The sequence below is a fragment of the Lissotriton vulgaris genome, chromosome 8 (genome assembly GCF_964263255.1).
Source record: "Lissotriton vulgaris chromosome 8, aLisVul1.2, whole genome shotgun sequence".
Taxonomy (NCBI): domain Eukaryota; kingdom Metazoa; phylum Chordata; class Amphibia; order Caudata; family Salamandridae; genus Lissotriton; species Lissotriton vulgaris.
The window spans coordinates 485,759,477-485,779,378 of record NC_141696.1 but is presented as its reverse complement, the minus strand read 5'-3'; the positions used below and the strand labels follow the sequence as shown (position 1 = coordinate 485,779,378).

At 47.6% G+C, this 19,902-nt stretch overlaps 1 protein-coding gene across 2 annotated transcripts in view; it reads left to right on the top strand.

Moving 5' to 3' along the window:
• Nucleotides 1-19,902, top strand: part of SLC5A7 (solute carrier family 5 member 7) — a 382,470-nt gene that overhangs the window by 287,718 nt on the left and 74,850 nt on the right. For both annotated transcript variants that reach the window (XM_086934301.1, XM_086934302.1), the window contains exon 7: nucleotides 8,835-8,988. In XM_086934301.1, the coding sequence (XP_086790427.1) occupies nucleotides 8,835-8,988 (154 nt within the window). The remainder of the gene's footprint in view (nucleotides 1-8,834; nucleotides 8,989-19,902) is intronic.

The following is a 19,902-nucleotide window of genomic DNA, read 5'->3' as shown; positions in this document are numbered from 1 at the left end:
TGGTATAAGTAACACTTTACGAACAATGGTTAGGCCTAGGGCCTAGAGATTCGCTGGGAGCAGTCAGGACAAGCAATGAAGAAGTCGGGAGTAGCCCACAGGAGACGGATGCAGCACGGAAAGTGCAGCGCGCACCAATGCACTGTCAATGGTGCGTAAAAGTCAGTTAAAGTGAATAAAAAGATACTTCCGCTGAACCTAGGAACACAAAACTTTAGACACAGACCCTAGAGGTGTGTACCAGTGTAAAGACACCGGCGTTGCAAAGTTACCTCACCCACAGGCCGTGGGTGCACAGGGTCGAAGTGGCGTCGGGTTCTGTCACGCAGGTTCTGGGTGCTTGGAGCTGTTGCAGCTGCAGGCGCTGTGAAGCAGAAGTGTCCGGTGCGATCCAAGGGTGGATCGATGTAGAAAAGTACCTGAAAGCAGAGGGGACAGAGTCTGGGTCACTCAGCAGTGACCAGGGTGGAACCAGGACGGAACCAGGCAATGTCGGGCGCAATCAGGCGGTTGTCGATAGGCTTCTCTCCGCTGTCACGTGGGCTCTGGGGCATCTGCGACGTCCAGGAGCAGGTCACGATCTGTCCCACGTAGGCTCTCGCCGTCAGCACCGTCGGCTTGAAGATTGTAGCAAACAGCACTTGGCAAAAGCAATCCACGCGGAACCGGGAGATTGCTTATCACTCGAACCAGGAGGGTCAGAGTGGGTGCTCCTTTTCACAGGAGCTGGTGCAGATCTGGAGCAACCAGAAAAGCAAGTCGTATTTCGAAGTTCGTCGGCACAGGGGCCACAAGCCAGCTGGCAAGTGACCGGGCCAACGCGTCGAGCGCACACAAGCAGAAGGGCCCCACGCAGCACTCAGCGAGTGTGGAGGGGTGAGCTTTGGTGCAAGTGGAGCTCGGGGCTGGGGCTTCTCAAACCCCGGTGTACAGCTTCGAGGGTCACTCGTGGGCCGCACGGTCAGCGTCTCGTGGCCTTTTCAAGATGGCGTGCCCCGCGCTTCCGGTCGCCTCCACGGGTCTCAGCTCTGCAGGGACTGTGGATCGGGCAGGTAGAAGGCAGGCAAGCTTGATCTCGTCGATCTCTGTCGCTCGAGTTCCGGCGGGAACTGCAACAAAGCAAGGGTCGAGGGCTGGATGGTGCCTGTTTGCACAGGGTGGTCACTCCTTGACCACAAGGGAGATTCTTCAGTCTTCTCACGTCGTGTAGAAAGTCGAAGGGTCCAGATTTCGTTTCTTATGTTTCTTCAGGATGATCTGAGGTCCGTTGGGACTGCTCCCCCTCTTATTCGAATCTCGGGGGTTGGACATCCTGCTAGGTCCCCTCCTATGGGTGGGACCCAGGAAGGGGGTGGTTACACCCCTCTCCTTTGATCCTGGCCGCGCTGGGACAGGGGCTGGGAGGCCCCAGAACCGGTTTGGCCGGATCCTGCAAGGGGCAGCCTTGTGCTCCCCAGGCAGTGTCTGGTTTCATTGAAACCTCCCTACTCCAATCCACTATCTCCTGTCTGGGGTGGTTTGACACCGCCCTGTGACAGGAAACTCTTTGTCCAGGCCTCCTCTGCCGGGTTTCGGTCAGCAGCAGGAGGTCAGACCCGTGTCTGTGGCAGGGGCATCCATTTTGTGGATCTGAGGCTCATTTTAAATCAACCGCGTTTCAGTAAAGTAACATGTCTTCTCCCTCTAGAAGGGTGGAATGCTATCCCCGTCGCCAGAACTGGCGAGGGGATAGTATTCCAATTCGTATGACACCTTACACGACATGTTTTGATAAAGCCAAACCAAAGTTGCTATATAACCGCGAGGATTATAATGCGCTTAAGAGTATATGGTATGGCATTATCCCGGATCAGCTTAGGGAGTTGTTCCCGACAGCTGCAGACAGGCTCAGCTCATGCCAGAGCACCATCTCACATAAAACCACGCACTCTGCCTCCAGGATTGATGAGGCCTTCCATAGGAGTGGCTTACAGGCTATATATGTGTCCAGATATAGGTTTAGATATAGGTATACTATATCTAAGCAAGGGGTGATTACACCCACTTGCCCCAGCTGAGTGATCAGCCAGTTGTGTCAATTTAGATAGCCAGCCAGGGGTGGCAAAAGATATGCTGCAGCCCCTGGTAGGCCTTGGATGCACCTATGCCCTGGGCACCTATAGTGCTCTGTACAGGGGCTGATAAGGTGACCCAAGCCAATCTAGTTATGCACCTAGGGTACATGGAATCCATTTTACAGAGAGAGCAGATAGCCTGGGGCCCTGATTAGCAGGGAACCAGGCCAACTAAGTCGAAAACCAGCTAAACACAAGGCAAAAAATCTGGGGTAACCATAGTCAGGTAGCCACCTTCCTACATAACCCCCCCCCCAAACGAAAGGAGATAAGGCTATCCTTGTCCAGGTAAGCCTTTATTGCCTGAGTGGCCATATAAGGAAGTACCTGCACTAGCATGGGTACCCCCTGTCTCATGGTCCACTAAGCAGTCCCTCACCCTTGGGGTATCAGAGGGTCTCCACCATAGGGAATCACTACCTTGGGTGTGTCTTTGCAAGTTAGAAGGCTGGTTTGGATATGGAGTTTTGAAGTGAGGCTCCACTAATTTAGGACTCAGCTTCCTCCAATTATCTTCCACCATGTGTGCCCTTCTCTCTTCAACTGAGTTGCACTGTGCTCTCAGGGTCAACCTCTGGCTACCTAAAGCTGGAGGCTGGGTCCCTCTGTGTGGCTTGCTGGAGGGACAGTTCAGGTTTGGGCCCTTTGGGTCCCAGGTTTGGCTGTGCCCAACAGCATCCATCTGTGGGAGGTCCCTAACTGTTTTTAAGGGGGCTCCCTCAGGAGTTTTTAAAGTTTTCACCTTACTAGGCCTCCTAGTTTTGGTGCCCCTAATCTGTTGATGGGGGTGCTTTATTTGACAGGGGGCCCTCTGGGTCTCACTGTCCTTCTTGTCCTCTGCAGCCCTGGGCTGACTAAGGCAAGGTAGAGAGGGGCAGGTTACCTGCTCCAGACTGGATCCCACCTGAGAAGGGTCCACTGCCATCAGAGGCTCTGTCAGGCCGGGCCTAACAACCTCTGGGGCAGTTCCTTCATCAGGGGTAAGATCAGTTCCCTGAGGAGGCTGATCCTGTCCTACTGTCTGGTGAGGGGGAGATTTCTCTTCCTCCTCCATGCTCTCAGTTTGGGTGGAGTGATCCATCATTTCAGGCTTCACAACACACATATCTGTTTGAGTTTGGGCTGTGGCCATCACAGCCCCACCAACCTTTTCAGGAGGAGACTCAGTTTGGGTTTCTGCTGTTATCATAACAGCTTTGCTATTCTGGTTTGGAAGAGCTTCTGGTAAAGATGGGGCAGAGAGTTGCTCAGCCCTACCAACCTTTTCAGGAAGGACATCTTGAATTGGGGCTATAGCCATATTAGGGAAGGAATGGTAGGGCCTCTGCCCTTTTTTAGCCCCCTGGCTGTGCACAAGGCACTCAGGTCTTTGTGGCTAAGATTGTCATATCTGGATGTTGTCCCTATAGGATCAACTATTACAGGAGCAGAGCCTGAGGCTCTTTCTGTATCAGACATGACTGCTAGTGAGGTGTAAGTGGTGCACTTACCTACACTAAGTGGTTTCCTACTGTACCTTGCTAGTGAGTTGTAGTCAGGGTGTGCTAATCCCTTTAATCTACAACTACTAAGTTCAGTAGAACTTAATATGCTAAGCTTTTGATTTATATGTACCTAGAGGTACTTGATGTGATCTTTCAATTTGATAAAGATTGCAATGGTAAAACAAACAGCAAGCTCAAATCCCACCGCTGCCACCAATGTGAGAAGTTGGCCTGATAGGTAGTGTTTCCAATTCTGGAACCACTGGTTATCAGTCCAAGCAAACCCCAAAGATGTCAGGTTGTAAGTCAACCTTGTAGACAAGCTATCCTAGTGGTAGCATGGACTAAGCAGCCTTAAAGGCTTAACTTAAGAGGTCGTGTTAAGCGAGCTTGTTTTACCACATACAATCCTGTAATCAAATGAAAGGACACCACACAAGTATATATTATAAAAATATATGTATTTATTACTAAATTACTCCCCAGTACTCTTTATGAGGAAAGGGGCACAAGCGTTAAACCAAAAGCACTGTTAAACATATAAAGTTGGCACAATTATGGCTGAGGGCGGGGGGCCACTCAGACCATATATCAAAAAAGTGGTATAAGTAACACTTTACGAACAATGGTTAGGCCTAGGGCCTAGAGATTCGCTGGGAGCAGTCAGGACAAGCAATGAAGAAGTCGGGAGTAGCCCACAGGAGACGGATGCAGCACGGAAAGTGCAGCGCGCACCAATGCACTGTCAATGGTGCGTAAAAGTCAGTTAAAGTGAATAAAAAGATACTTCCGCTGAACCTAGGAACACAAAACTTTAGACACAGACCCTAGAGGTGTGTACCAGTGTAAAGACACCGGCGTTGCAAAGTTACCTCACCCACAGGCCGTGGGTGCACAGGGTCGAAGTGGCGTCGGGTTCTGTCACGCAGGTTCTGGGTGCTTGGAGCTGTTGCAGCTGCAGGCGCTGTGAAGCAGAAGTGTCCGGTGCGATCCAAGGGTGGATCGATGTAGAAAAGTACCTGAAAGCAGAGGGGACAGAGTCTGGGTCACTCAGCAGTGACCAGGGTGGAACCAGGACGGAACCAGGCAATGTCGGGCGCAATCAGGCGGTTGTCGATAGGCTTCTCTCCGCTGTCACGTGGGCTCTGGGGCATCTGCGACGTCCAGGAGCAGGTCACGATCTGTCCCACGTAGGCTCTCGCCGTCAGCACCGTCGGCTTGAAGATTGTAGCAAACAGCACTTGGCAAAAGCAATCCACGCGGAACCGGGAGATTGCTTATCACTCGAACCAGGAGGGTCAGAGTGGGTGCTCCTTTTCACAGGAGCTGGTGCAGATCTGGAGCAACCAGAAAAGCAAGTCGTATTTCGAAGTTCGTCGGCACAGGGGCCACAAGCCAGCTGGCAAGTGACCGGGCCAACGCGTCGAGCGCACACAAGCAGAAGGGCCCCACGCAGCACTCAGCGAGTGTGGAGGGGTGAGCTTTGGTGCAAGTGGAGCTCGGGGCTGGGGCTTCTCAAACCCCGGTGTACAGCTTCGAGGGTCACTCGTGGGCCGCACGGTCAGCGTCTCGTGGCCTTTTCAAGATGGCGTGCCCCGCGCTTCCGGTCGCCTCCACGGGTCTCAGCTCTGCAGGGACTGTGGATCGGGCAGGTAGAAGGCAGGCAAGCTTGATCTCGTCGATCTCTGTCGCTCGAGTTCCGGCGGGAACTGCAACAAAGCAAGGGTCGAGGGCTGGATGGTGCCTGTTTGCACAGGGTGGTCACTCCTTGACCACAAGGGAGATTCTTCAGTCTTCTCACGTCGTGTAGAAAGTCGAAGGGTCCAGATTTCGTTTCTTATGTTTCTTCAGGATGATCTGAGGTCCGTTGGGACTGCTCCCCCTCTTATTCGAATCTCGGGGGTTGGACATCCTGCTAGGTCCCCTCCTATGGGTGGGACCCAGGAAGGGGGTGGTTACACCCCTCTCCTTTGATCCTGGCCGCGCTGGGACAGGGGCTGGGAGGCCCCAGAACCGGTTTGGCCGGATCCTGCAAGGGGCAGCCTTGTGCTCCCCAGGCAGTGTCTGGTTTCATTGAAACCTCCCTACTCCAATCCACTATCTCCTGTCTGGGGTGGTTTGACACCGCCCTGTGACAGGAAACTCTTTGTCCAGGCCTCCTCTGCCGGGTTTCGGTCAGCAGCAGGAGGTCAGACCCGTGTCTGTGGCAGGGGCATCCATTTTGTGGATCTGAGGCTCATTTTAAATCAACCGCGTTTCAGTAAAGTAACATGTCTTCTCCCTCTAGAAGGGTGGAATGCTATCCCCGTCGCCAGAACTGGCGAGGGGATAGTATTCCAATTCGTATGACACCTTACACGACATGTTTTGATAAAGCCAAACCAAAGTTGCTATATAACCGCGAGGATTATAATGCGCTTAAGAGTATATGGTATGGCATTATCCCGGATCAGCTTAGGGAGTTGTTCCCGACAGCTGCAGACAGGCTCAGCTCATGCCAGAGCACCATCTCACATAAAACCACGCACTCTGCCTCCAGGATTGATGAGGCCTTCCATAGGAGTGGCTTACAGGCTATATATGTGTCCAGATATAGGTTTAGATATAGGTATACTATATCTAAGCAAGGGGTGATTACACCCACTTGCCCCAGCTGAGTGATCAGCCAGTTGTGTCAATTTAGATAGCCAGCCAGGGGTGGCAAAAGATATGCTGCAGCCCCTGGTAGGCCTTGGATGCACCTATGCCCTGGGCACCTATAGTGCTCTGTACAGGGGCTGATAAGGTGACCCAAGCCAATCTAGTTATGCACCTAGGGTACATGGAATCCATTTTACAGAGAGAGCAGATAGCCTGGGGCCCTGATTAGCAGGGAACCAGGCCAACTAAGTCGAAAACCAGCTAAACACAAGGCAAAAAATCTGGGGTAACCATAGTCAGGTAGCCACCTTCCTACACCGACCTTGAAGCCTATTCTTCTTGAGTGTGATGTTGCAAATGAGGAGGCTTGGGGGGCCATTAATGGAGCTCTTATTGAGTCTATATGTGCTTTTTGTTGTCTTTGCATTGAAATGGGCCTTCGAAAGCAGATTTTTCTCAGTTGAAAGCTGAGTTAGGAGCTGTCAGACGTGGGCTTTCATAGAGTGTGCAGGGCCAGCTTTGCCACCGGTGGCGCCCGGTGCAACAATCACTGTTGGCGCCCCCACATCCCATGACCGCTTCCTCGGATTCTCTCCCTACCACCTGCAAAAGTGCCCCTCATCTCTCCTATCATAAGATATTGCTAAACACAGCATCCCCCTGAGGTCACGGCGCCCCACTCCACAGGTCAGGGCCCAGTGCGGTCACACCAGTCGCACTGCCCTAAAGCCGGCCCTGAGTGTGTCCCCTGGTCCATTGACTTACAGCGCTTGCCACCTGTGCTTCCATTTTGCAGGTATACATTGCTTGCAGTGTGTGCATTGTTATTGCATTTGATTTGTGTGTATACTAAAAACAACATTTTCACGTTTCTGTTGGTACTCTGTTTTTCACTGTGATATAAATTGCAGTGTTTGTTTTGGAACACAACGTTTAAAATATGCTTACAGCATGACTTACATTTCACAGTAATCTACATCAGTGTGTTTTAGTGTGATGACGTTGTTTATTCATTTTGTGGTCATTTTTTCTCAGTTGCAATAATCGCTTTCTTGGGTGGGTTGTTTATTTAATGTGTTAGTCATCGCAGCATTCGGCTTCTGGTTAGTTTTGGTGAAGAAGATTCCTGGTCTTGAGTTGTTCACCCCATTTTCTGTAGTTCAGCTTGAGAATTTCTATCACTGTTCCCAACATGGCGACCATTTACCTTTTTCTTTATTGGACAAATTAATTCAGCTGCAGTGTACAGGGTAAATTGAAGTATCCTTGGACCAATGAGTGTTTCAAGTAGGGATGGGCTATAAAGTCCGCTTTGCTGGCAGAGTTCGAGGAGTTTTGGTAACTCCACTTTACGTTTGTAAGGCAGAGTTCAGGCCAAAATCCACAAACCATCGTGTGGCAGAGTTTTTCTCACACGTAGCTCGCTAATGGTAACTTGGTGAGCATAAGCGAGAAATGGCACCCCCTAGCCTGATTTTCGGGTGCTAAGAGGGCACCTAATGAGATTTTCTCAACGCAGGCAGTCGTGACCGTTCGCTGTAACAACGCTGTGTGGAAAATCTACTCTAGGTCCTGGTGCTAAAATCAGGGAGACCCCATTATTTCTGCCTGTTCAAGGAACTCCGCGGAAAGTTGTGAAGTTTTTATGCAACTCTGCGAGACCCTTCCACCCCTAGTTTCAAGACTTTGACCAAAAGCAATATGGAAGCGCATGAACATAGGAACAGGTAACTAACACAGGAACAATATTCAAGACAGTGGATGACACCCTTCTACTGACCCCACTAGATTTATTTCCAAATCCTTTATCTGAGTTAGGGTTGACACCTTTCCCTGATGTTCACATTTTAAGCTTTTGAAAAGACCCGGACATGATACTCAATTAGAACCTTATATAAAATGGTCTGCATTCATTCCTAATGTGGCTTTCCTGTCTTTGTTTACTTTAATTGTCAGTCAGGGGATCGTTAAGGTAGCTCTAGAACACATTTAAATTGATTTCTTCTTCTGTATACTGTTTTAAGCATGTACTGATTACGGGAAAAATTGCGTTCTATAAGTGATAATCCTACTTTTTGCGCTGGCTGGAAAATAAAAATATTGGTCATGCTGATTAAAAAAAACGAACAGATTGCAACCTGAATCTGAGCTCATCATTACAGTCATGTCGTTTGGACACTTCTGCATTCCCAAATGAGTTATCATTCCATTCTGGATTTCAAAAGCATCAAAGTTCACAATAAATCTCTTCTTTTGACATCTGGAATTGCGAGCCAGTGGCATAACGAAAGTTTAAGCCCCCACCCCGTAATTTACGCGGAGGGGCCCCACTCCGGTTTTTTTCCGGAGCGCTCAGGCCTGAGTACTGTGCTGAGTGCCCCCCCCTGCAGCTCGGCCCCCCACCCCACCGCGGGGATGCGGGGCCTGTGTTACACCCCACATCAATAAGTCTTAATTGCCATGGCATTATTTGCATTTCTTGTCCCATTGTATACAAATCAAACCCTAAAACGTGCTGCAAACTGGTGATCTTATGTTAGCGATGTACAACCTTAAATATTCAGAAATCTGAGGGCTCCATATGTTTTATTTACAGGTATTTGGTGGAATCCCCTGGCAAGCCTACTTTCAGCGAGTTCTTTCTGCTTCTTCAGCGACTTACGCTCAAGTGCTTTCCTTCTTGGCGGCATTTGGCTGCCTGGTGATTGCTATTCCATCAGTGCTGATTGGTGCAGTGGGAGCATCAACAGGTAAGCAAAGGTTTCTTTAGAATTAGTGTTGCCAAGGGAAATGAACGCTTCTGACTGCCGTGTTGTATTGATTGTATGGAAAGGAGCTATCACCACGCCTTTCTGTTGTTGTTCCTGCCTTATTTATTCAAAAAACCTTTTCCTGGTACAGTTTATGATTGAAATACTCGATTTTGTCTCTCTATGTAACTGTCAGGAGGATAAACCTAGCCTCTACCTCTGCCTCCCTCTGTACTTTGGTAACAGATAGTGATTGTGCCTGCTAATCTCCTGTTAGAATGTGAGGAGGGCAACAGAGGGTTGGGGGTTATAACAGGTTGAGGGGTGCAAACTCATAACACATGACAGCAACAAATGAAAGAGACCTGGGTGCCAGACTGGATCTTGTATGCATGTATGTTTGTGTGCGTGTTCCATGTGGACTCTACTGAATCTGAGATTTAGGGTCAAAGGTATTTTTAGCTTTGTCGTTTTCTAAAAAAAGATGAAGCATGAAGTTGCTTGTTCTTTCTGGCACAAAGCTATAGTGGTATTTAATATAGAGCTGTGGCAAGTGGAGAAACGATTTCTGATTTGCTAAAACCTCTATCAATTCATTGCACATCATTAACCCCTTCACTGCGGGGCCGATTCCCCCGCTGTGCAGGGGGGAAAGGGGCACGCACAGCGCCCCCATGCTCGTCATGAGCCACGGTTCTCGTGTGCTCATGACGAGCTGAGCTCGTCATGACCACGCCCGTTCCTTAGAACGCCCAGCACAGCAGGGGAATTAGCCCTGCGTGTGAGCGCTCTAACGGTCATGACGAGCTGAGCTCGTCATGAGCACAAGAGAACCGTGGCTCATAACGAGCTGAGCTCGTCATGCGCGTTGGAGGGGCTAATCAATGACAGCCTGCCCCACATACAAATGGGTCAGAGTAGTGATGAACACATTTGCAATATCTAGGGGCCCATTAGGATCATGGGCGGATCATCACCGCCCGCATGGCGGTGGCGATCTGCCCATGATCCGACCCCTCCCGCCACCCATTTCCCCCCCCCCGATATCCGTCGCCATCCTAATGACCCTCCTAGTGTACATGTAACGAGTTACCACATTATTCACAAAGTCAAAGTAACCTATGAGGGACCACTCCGGGTTGTCAGCTGATGCGGTCTGCACTGGTTGCATCCTCTGGGGCAGATTTACAAGCCCCTTGCGCCACCCGTACATCACTTTTCCAATGTTAAAAATGACGCAAAAGTGGCGCAAGAGGTTTGTAAATAAGCCCTTTGTGGTGTTGTGACTGGGTTCATCCTAAGTATGAAAGCAATGATAGTATTCGGATGCGCATTGTAGCCCTCCAAGCGTGGCTTTATTTGTAGAAACAATACTGGCCGGCAGTGGTTAATTTGAAAAAATATAAGCGCCAAGCCCAACTGCAGCTTGCACCACCCATTGCCCCTACCATAGAGTGCAGTGACGTAGAGTCTGAGCCTCCAGCATTTTACTATTTTGTGATTCGCTATAAAATTGGAAAATCAAGTAAGGGTTGCGATGTCTGCGATATGTACCAATGACGCAGCAACAGGGCACAAGTCGTAAAAAAAGAAGTAGGGGGACGCTGTCACCGGAAGTGACGTCACAACAGGAAGTGACGTCACGAAAGGTGCCGAGCTCCTCGTCCCAGAGAGACCAAAGAGTAAGTCCAGCTGTTTGGCAGGGGGGACGGCATCCCCCAGTAAAATAAGTGGGGGGACGCCGTCCACCTGCGTGGTACCCCGACTCGAGCCCTGCGCAGCAAGAAAGTAAAAGATTCACAGGTCAGAGAGGCCTGAGACCCGGCTCAGGCTCCAAAATCCGTTTTATTTTTTATTTTTATTTTATTTTTTTAGAGCGCGCAGGTCACCCGGGTCACTGAGTTTACCAAATCTCCACGCACTGGGCCCTGGCGTGACTTGAGATGACAAATGACTTGCATGAACCGGGTGAAATCCTTAGCACGCTACAATGAGTAATTCGGGGGGTGACTTTTACACCACTTACTGTTCATGTACCTGACTTACCACGGGTACATTACTCCTGACGGATCAGGAGCTAGCAGTGGATAGGTGAAAAGATTCCTAAAGGGAGTAGAACGCTTATATACCAATTTTATCCACACTTTATACTGTAAATGACCACAGGCACCTGATGAGTTTTAAAGATTTATCAAGAAATTTCAGAATGAATATGCCAAGATAATGAGGCAAATACAAATCAACACATCAATTACTAAGACCAATGCCACAATGTGACTATGAATTAGGGCAAGTACCATTAGAGTAATTGAGAACACTACAAGATAATGAGCTATTCACCACAAGTTTAAACTAGGGCATGGGACATGAACGGGACCTAAAATGAGTACTTAAACTAGGCTACTCATGCTATTCTTACTAAATTCACTGCAACCCTGCTAAAGGGAAGGGAAAAAATGGAACACACTAGTATAATATGACAATTCAATAATATCCTACAGGTAGGGAGAGAAGTGGAACATTTCTAATAAACAATTGCATATAATTTGCTTTCAAAAGGTGATAGGGCAATATCACAGGCAAGAGTGCTTTATTAAGAAGAGAAGAAAGAGAGATATGAAGACGTAAACCCACAGTTTAATAATTACCTAGATAGGAATGAGGACTAACCCTGGCCACGGGTCAGTTTGGAAGACGGGGACAAGGACCCTCAAGGATTGGAATACCAAAATGCGAGCAGGTACAGCTCACGGACAGTCAGGACAGGATACCCCTCAGGATTTGGGTCAGGACTGGGCTCACCAAGGTACGACCAACACCCACAGCTTCGGATGCAACGCCTGCGTTACCCCTCTCTGCAAGTAATCCGCCAGTAACCCCGATTGGGTTTTCGAATTTCCCCAGCAAAGTGCTTCGCCAGCACTTAGGACTATTTCCACCCCTAGGAGTTTGTGGAAAGTATGGACAGAGTGCTCCGCAGCACTCTAGATTGATCACCTATATAGTTCGTAGGGTCAGTGACAGGTCTGCTACTCGGACAAGTCGGACAATTTCTCTAAGCTACACTAGGCCAGTTATACGATTTTGGGGACCCTTAGACCACCCACAAATGTTGCAAGTGACAGTTTCCCACATTATGATTGGTCAGGAGAGGTGACTTTGTCATTGTCACCTCCTAGAATTCAGTGTTCTCATCATTAATATTAAATTTTGCATACCCGCCCCTTGGGTTCACGTTCCCAGGCATAGGAATATAGAAGACAATGCAAGTGCACAATATATAGCAACAATGTAGCGGGGTCAAGGTAGACTGCAGCATCTTCGAGATGGGTTCCCAGGCGCATCGTGCTTCGGGAGCCAGCTGGCTGGTTTCAGCTTCTGCGCAGTGGGGTTTCTCCCATGTCACGTGACAGGGTTCAGAAGAGCTTCAAGTATGGCGCAGCTCCCGTTCCCCCCGGCCCACAGATTCGCGGTACATGAAAAGTAAGCGAAAACAAATTAGAATCATCCGAAAAAAATGATCACACTGTATACCGTTATAGACTTCACTACACCCCTTACTTTATAATATCTATAGCATTAAAGTTTAGTGCAAAAAGTCAGATAGGCAGAAGCAGCGGTGGCAAGCAGAGAGCGTGGTGAGAGACAAGCGGCCATGTTTGCAACAGTGCGCATGAGCAATAAAAATCCCTCCAGAATGCGAGTGCGTCACATCACGTGAGTATGACCGACGCATGCGCAGACTGGATTTCTGCAAAGCAGCCATTTCCGTAGTGCAAGCATTGTTATGATGAAAAGACACACAGGCAAGCCTCCTGGGGACACCCGCGTGTTGGGGAAATTGCTAAATAAATGACGGACAGGTTGAATTAATATGATTACAAGTTAGGCGAGGTTCTTGAATCAGAGCAAGTCGCTTTACGTGCGAATCCTTGCTCCATCAATCCCCTCTTTGATGATATTTACTATCATCACTATAAAGGAAACAGATGCCAACTTTCATTCTTCCATATCATGCATTTCGATTTCAACAAACTTATTGTTGAGTTTTCTTTCGGCTTCTCTATGAGAGTGGTGATTCTTTGCCTTTTTGTAAATTTGATTCCTCAATTCTTCTAATTCTAACTCATCAATATTTCTCTTCACTCCTCTCTTATTCACAGAGTACTTTTTGCATTTTTGACATTTACAGCAGATGAATATGATCAGTGCAACCACACCTATTCCAGCTATTGGCATCAGTATTTTCCACAGAAGACTTTTACCTAAGTTAGAAAACCAACTACCTATAGAGAAGAGAACTCCAGTCAGTCTCGTCCAGGCACTGTCAACCTCTAATGGTTTGAGCTCCTTTTCCAAATTAGTTATATTTCTTACATATCTCTTAAGTTCGAGACTTTTGTCAGGTATGTAGGTGCAACAATGTTGCGCCTTCAGCATTCTACAGACTCCGCCCTCTTTTGCCAATAAGGTGTCAAGAGCAAGGCGATTCTGCAAAACCATTGATCTGATCGCAACCATCTCAGTATTGACCAGCAGGAATCCAGCAGCAGTGTCAGTTGATAACCGGTCCACTACTGTAGACAATTTGCAGATTCTGTGAGTATTCAGAACTACCCCCATTCCAGGTATCAGTGCACTAAAATATCACCTATAATTTCGCCTACGCTTTCACGTTTTCTACGCGCTAAGCCATTAGTCTCTTCATTGCTTCCAGCAGCATTATTCACATGGTATACTTTCGGGAAAACAATGCCAAAGTAGCAGCTTCCATACCAGTGATCCGGCAATTTGAAATAAGCCTTGTTCCCACATATATAATAAACTCCAGGAAACACAGGTTCTGACCCATTTTTGAAACCCCAACCTCCAATTACCTTGTAATTATGTTCACACTCGCTGGAACCGATGAATACATTGTTATAATATTCTGTCCTTTCTCTATGGAGACAAAGTTTTCCTTTCCGCTCAAAATCCAGCAACAAAGCAGGAGTAGCTTCGCTTTGCGAGGTGTTGTCCATGTGTTCTGCCCACCTAGGGACTCTATCTTTTTCGTCATTTGCCTTTTTCTGATACTTTTCCCTCCTTCTGTCTGCCATTTTTATAAACATCTTTTCCTGCTCTTGTAAGGAACAGGTCAGATTAGCTTGTCTTGCTTCATTTAAGTCTATGTCACCTATTGTCAGGAAATATTCTCCCATATAACGGGTTACCTCGCTTCTAACATGTACAAGGTTCAGGTGTCCTCTAATAGGAAGTTCAGAAAAGATTACGTCAGCATTTGAATAATAGTACTGTAAAGAGCTTCTATAAAACAAGCTTGCCAATATACTACAGGAAATTCCGTAGGTTAGGGGTAAATGGTGATATGTCACACCTTCAGCTACAGAAGTGGGTAGCTTCATGCAGACATAACAATCTTCTATTTCCATAGCCTCTACATAATGCACTAAAAGGTTAGCGAAAACATTTAAATGTGTCCTGTTTCTCATCTTGTGAAAATGTAGTCCACCCTCATCTGATGCTTCTAATTTTGGTCGTGTGTGTCTCAGACTAACTGTATTGTCACGTCGTTCTAGACTTCCTGGTGTTTCTACAGTTTGTACAACGTCTGTGTCTAGCGTTTCAGGTTCTGTAGGGGACAAGTTAGGATCTTTACTTATCATAAAAGGTATAAAGACTGTTAATCCTATCCATATCACTATCAACATAGCTATACTACATAAGCATATTTTACAGCAAGTTTTGCAACACCTAAATCTGGATCTTCCAGTTACGCTTGAATCAGACATTATAGCTTACAGGTGGCTTTTACAACCCCTCTTTGACTTCTTGCACCAAGGGTTCACTCGGTTTGGTCTCAAGGAGGGTCTTCGTCAGAACTCTGATCAGCACTGGACTCTTCGTCACTTTTGCCACTGTGGTTGGGCTCATCAATTTCTTCCAACACCAAGTATTTCCACTCAGGGCTCCGATACAGCCTGTTCTGTTTCTTTACTCTGTCGCTCTTTCTCAGAGATTTGCCTCGGGCTGCTTTTCTTTCACTTTCAGCCCTTTTTCGGTCTTTTAGTTTCTCTTCAACTGTCTTTATTCGGAGTCTCAGCCTTTTGACGTATCGGGGTTCACCCTTGCCTCTGTGGCTTTCAGTGGTCGAGGAAACTTGGCCTTCCTCGTGCCCTCTTTTTATTTCACTTTGTTTTTGTTCTTTGGGTTTGACAGTGTCTATTTCCCTTCCTGTCTGACTAGTTCCAGGTCTTTCATCTATTTCTTCTGCCTGGTTTCTAGGCTGGCCTTGTTCAGGTTGGCTTTGTATGTGTTCTTTGCTTTCAGGTGATCTGGATTCTGTCTCCTGAACACGTTCATCTATCTCTATCTGCTCCTGTTCATGCACTTCATTCCCTTCATTTTCTTCTGCATGAACTTCAACTTTGACCACTATCTGTCCCTTTCCAGACTCCGGAGTTTCAGGAGGAGTGTCGATGGCTTGATCTGTCCCTATTTGGCCTACTTCCTGATCAGGTGTGATGTGAGTCTCGCTGACCTGACCTTCGTCCTCTAGTTCTGTCTCACCTGGACTATCCCACTCACTGTCTAGGTAGGAATATTTTCTGGTTCGTATTGGATCAAGAACCTGGTCGTCGGCAGGGAACCAATCAACGTCTCGACTGTGCTCGGCAGTTCGATGTCAGCGAGATCCAGACCCTTTTCGGGAGTCTCCTCAGCTGGGCTGCCTTCAGCTTCAGTCGCGTTTTCTCCAGTTACCCGCTTCGTGTGGCTGGCATGGATCCACTTCGGTACACCAGCACACTTTACAGCAGTCGTAGTGACAAGGATCACTTGTCTTGGCTTTCCCCACTTTGGTCCAAGGCAACTCTTCCGGGTGTGTTTCTTTAACACCACCCAATCACCTGGTTGCAGTTTATGTGCTGGAGTCTTGGGCCAGTCGTGCGCTGTCTCTCCAATCTGGTGAGAGATAGAACGCACTTGGTCACCCAGCTGCTTGCAGTATTCTAGTATCAAATCATCAGAAATACTTAGCAGTTTGTGTCCAGGTACCCATGCCTGTCGCATCACTCTCCCCATTAGCACTTCATGGGGGCTCAGGCCTGTTTTTCGATTCGGACTACTTCTCAAACTCATCAGCACAAGGGGCAAAGCTTCTATCCAGTTCATTTTGGTGGAATCACACATCTTCGCCAGTCTGGACTTGATCGTGCCATTTATCTGCTCAACTATCCCAGAAGCCTCTGGATGGTACGCACAGTGCAGCCTTTGCTTCATCTTAAAGGCTGTACAGAGTTCGTCTAAGACATCGTTGGCAAAATGCCCACCTTGGTCTGTTTCAATCGTCTCAGGAATTCCATACCTAGGTATTAACTCCCTGAGCAACAGTTTGGCTACGGTTAGGGCATCATTTTTCTTTGCTGGGTAGGCCTCCACCCACCTGGAAAACAGGCAAACTATGACCAGGACATATCTATATCCTTTGCACCTGGGCATAGTTATAAAGTCCGCCTGCATCCTGACAAAGGGACCTACTGCCTTTCCAATGGTACTCTGTTCTACTACAGTCCTCTTTCCTGCATTGAATTGCTGACACACTAGGCACCTTTGGCAAAGCCTTTCCGCTTGGTTCCTGAACCTTGAATTATAGAACACTTTGTCAAATACACGACACATTGCGTCCCTTCCCATATGTGTGGGCTCATGTATCATCCTGACCATGGGATCTATCAGGCTGTCGGGCAGTACAGGCACCCCAGTTGAGTTTACCACCACACCATCATTCCTCATTCTGCATTCATTCGCCTTCCATCTGCCTTTTTCTTCCCTGTCTGTTGCCTGTTGTAAGTCTCTCAATTCTTCCCACGTTGACACATTTTCAAACAACATCAGTTGGCAGCTGTTTCCACCACCCCATAACCCAATTTGGAGGGACATTTGGTGTCGGGCACAAAACTGGGCGATTTGGTCAGCGTATCTGTTTCCGGCTGTCACATCATCATTTCCGGATCTGTGAGCCGCACACTTGACCACAGCCAATTCTTTGGGCAATTGAATAGCTTCCAGTAAGTCTTGTACCACCTTTCCATTCCTGATAGGGGTACCTGAGGAAGTCATGAATTCTCTTTGTAACCATAGTTGGCCGAAGTCATGAACAACCCCATAACAGTACTGGCTGTCGGTATAAACAGTTATTCTTTTGTTTTTACCCCTCTTACATGCTCTTGTCAACGCGATGAGTTCTGCTACTTGCGCAGATTTCACTTCGCATAGGTAAGATGCTTCCAGGGTGTTCGTCAATGTGACTACAGCATAGGCAGCACACAGACCTCCACTCTCATGTCTCAAACACGAGCCATCCACAAAGATGGTAAGATCCCCATCAAGTAAAGCTATTTCTCGGATGTCAGGACGGGGCTTAGTGCTGAACTCTGTTAAATCGATGCAGTTATGCTCCATTTCATCCTCGGCTTCTACATCCAGAGGAACAGGTAGTAGTGTTGCAGGGTTTAAGACATTGCACCGGGAAATTATTACATTTTCAGCCCCAATTAAAATTCTCTCATACTTAGTCAGCCGACTAGGTGTGAGATACTGGGTCTTGGTTCTCGTCAGTAGGATTACAACAGAATGTGGAACATATACGGTGACAGGATGTCCCATGACAATATTCTCACTCTGTTCTAGACTGACGCAAGTGGCAGCCACTGCCTTCAGGCATCCGGGTAATCCAGCAGCCACTGGATCTAAAGTGGCCGAAAAATAGGCCACGGGACGCCTGACCAGCCCATGCTCCTGGGTCAGGACTGAGAGTGCACAATTTTCTCTTGTGTCACAGAACAGTTGGAAGTTCTTGGAATAGTCAGGCATACCTAATGCAGGAGCAGTACATAAACAATTTCGCAATGTTACCTACGCGGACATGCTTTCACTGTCCCAACTGACTGGGTCTTCTACTCCTTTCTTGGTCATTTTTATCAAAGGTTTGGCTAGAGCTGCGAATCCTACAATCCACTGCCTGCAGTAACCCACAACTCCTAGGAACATTCTTACCTCTTTCTGAGTTCGGGGTAGGTCCATGGTTTTAATTATCTTGATCCTCTCTGTAGTGACCTTTCGGATCCCTTTCTCTATCTGGTGCCCCAGATACTTTACTGAGTTTCTGCAGAATTGTAATTTGTCTGGTGATACTTTATGTCCTCCCTTTCCTGGGTGATTCAGTAGGGCAATGGTGTCTGTGACACAGTCTGTTTGAGTTTTAGATGCCACTAACAGGTCATCTATGTACTGCACCAAAACGGACTCTCTTGGCAGTACTAAAGATTCAAGGCATTTCTTTAGGATCTAGTTGAAAATCGATGGACTTTCAGGGTACCCTTGAGGGACACGATTCCAGACATAGACATGGCTGTCAAATTCAAAACTAAAAAGGAACTTGCTTTCTGGATGCAATGGGATGGAAAAGAATGCATGGCACAGGTCAATGACAGTGAACCATTCCGCATTCCAAGGAATTTGATATAGTATCACTGCAGGGTTGGGCACAATAGGACAGCAAGGTACAACAATTTGGTTTACCTTGCGTAGGTCCTGCACTACCCGGTACTTTCCACTAGGCTTTTTAATCCCAATGATGGGCGAATTGCAGGGACTGCTCATTACTTCCTGTATGATGTCTGCTTCGAGCAACCTGTTAATTTCAATTGCGACTCCTGCTTTTACTTCTGCACTCATTTTGTATTGTCTTGTTCTGGGGTATACAGCATTTGTTTTTATTGCTATTTTAACCGGGTCTACATTTGCCATTAAGCCTACATCTTTTCCCGTGAAATCCCATACTTCGGGTACCACTCTTAACTGGAGCTCTTCAGGTAAGTCTTCAACAGACAAGGGTCTAATATCAGTGTCAGGTCTCACTAACATCAGTTTGTACAAACCATCTTCATCGGGGGTCTGAATTTCGACACCTTTTGGTGTGCAAAAGATGGTGCAGTTCATTTTGCACAACAAATCGCGTCCTAACAGGTTCACAGGACTGGAATCACAGACCACAAATCTGTGCATTTCTTTAAAATTTCCTATAGAGATTTCCATGGGTTCAGTTACGGGAGTACTGATTATTTGATTGGAGACACCCACTACTTGGATTGCTTCTCCCGAGAGGGGTAGGTTAGGAACATCCACTGTTCTCACAGTGGACCGGGTAGCACCAGTGTCCAACAGAAAGGTGACGTCTTTTCCCTCAACCTTTCCTTCAATGTATGGTCCAGTCTGGTCTACCGGTAAGGAGGCACCAAGCACGCACTCCTTGTCCTCCCCCCTCAGGCCCCGTCAATCTTGATCATCACAGAGAAAGGAATCGTTTAACAAGTACTGCGGAATTGCTGCATTTCTCTCATTCTCTCCTTCCCATACCTCCGCCCTTTCATTCTGCTGACCCTGATTCTTATAATTCTGTCTAGGTGCGCGAGGTACTGGAGGTAGCTTTACCTGTTGCGGGTTCTTTCTTGTCCCCTCTTTCTGCACCTGTGGATTTAAACCATTTATAGGGGCATTACCGGCCTGTAGGTGTGGACACTCGTCTCTCCAATGCCCTATCTGGCCGCACCCGTGGCAGGGGAACTTCTTCATAGCCTCTTCCCGACTCATTTTTACCCGGGGCTTTCCCCCTCCCCCAGCATTGGTATTCTGGGCATTATTATTAGAATTCAATTTACTTAACTGTTTTTCTTGCTGTTCAGCCAATTTCACTTGTGCCCACATAACTTTCTCCTTGAGGGCTTTCTTTTTATTTTCTATTTCATCCTCGCAGTACTTGGCGTACTTAAGGACATCGTCTATGGGCTTTCCCTGCCAACTTATTTTATTGTCTCGAATCCATTGGGATATTTCAGGCCTTAATCCTAGCAC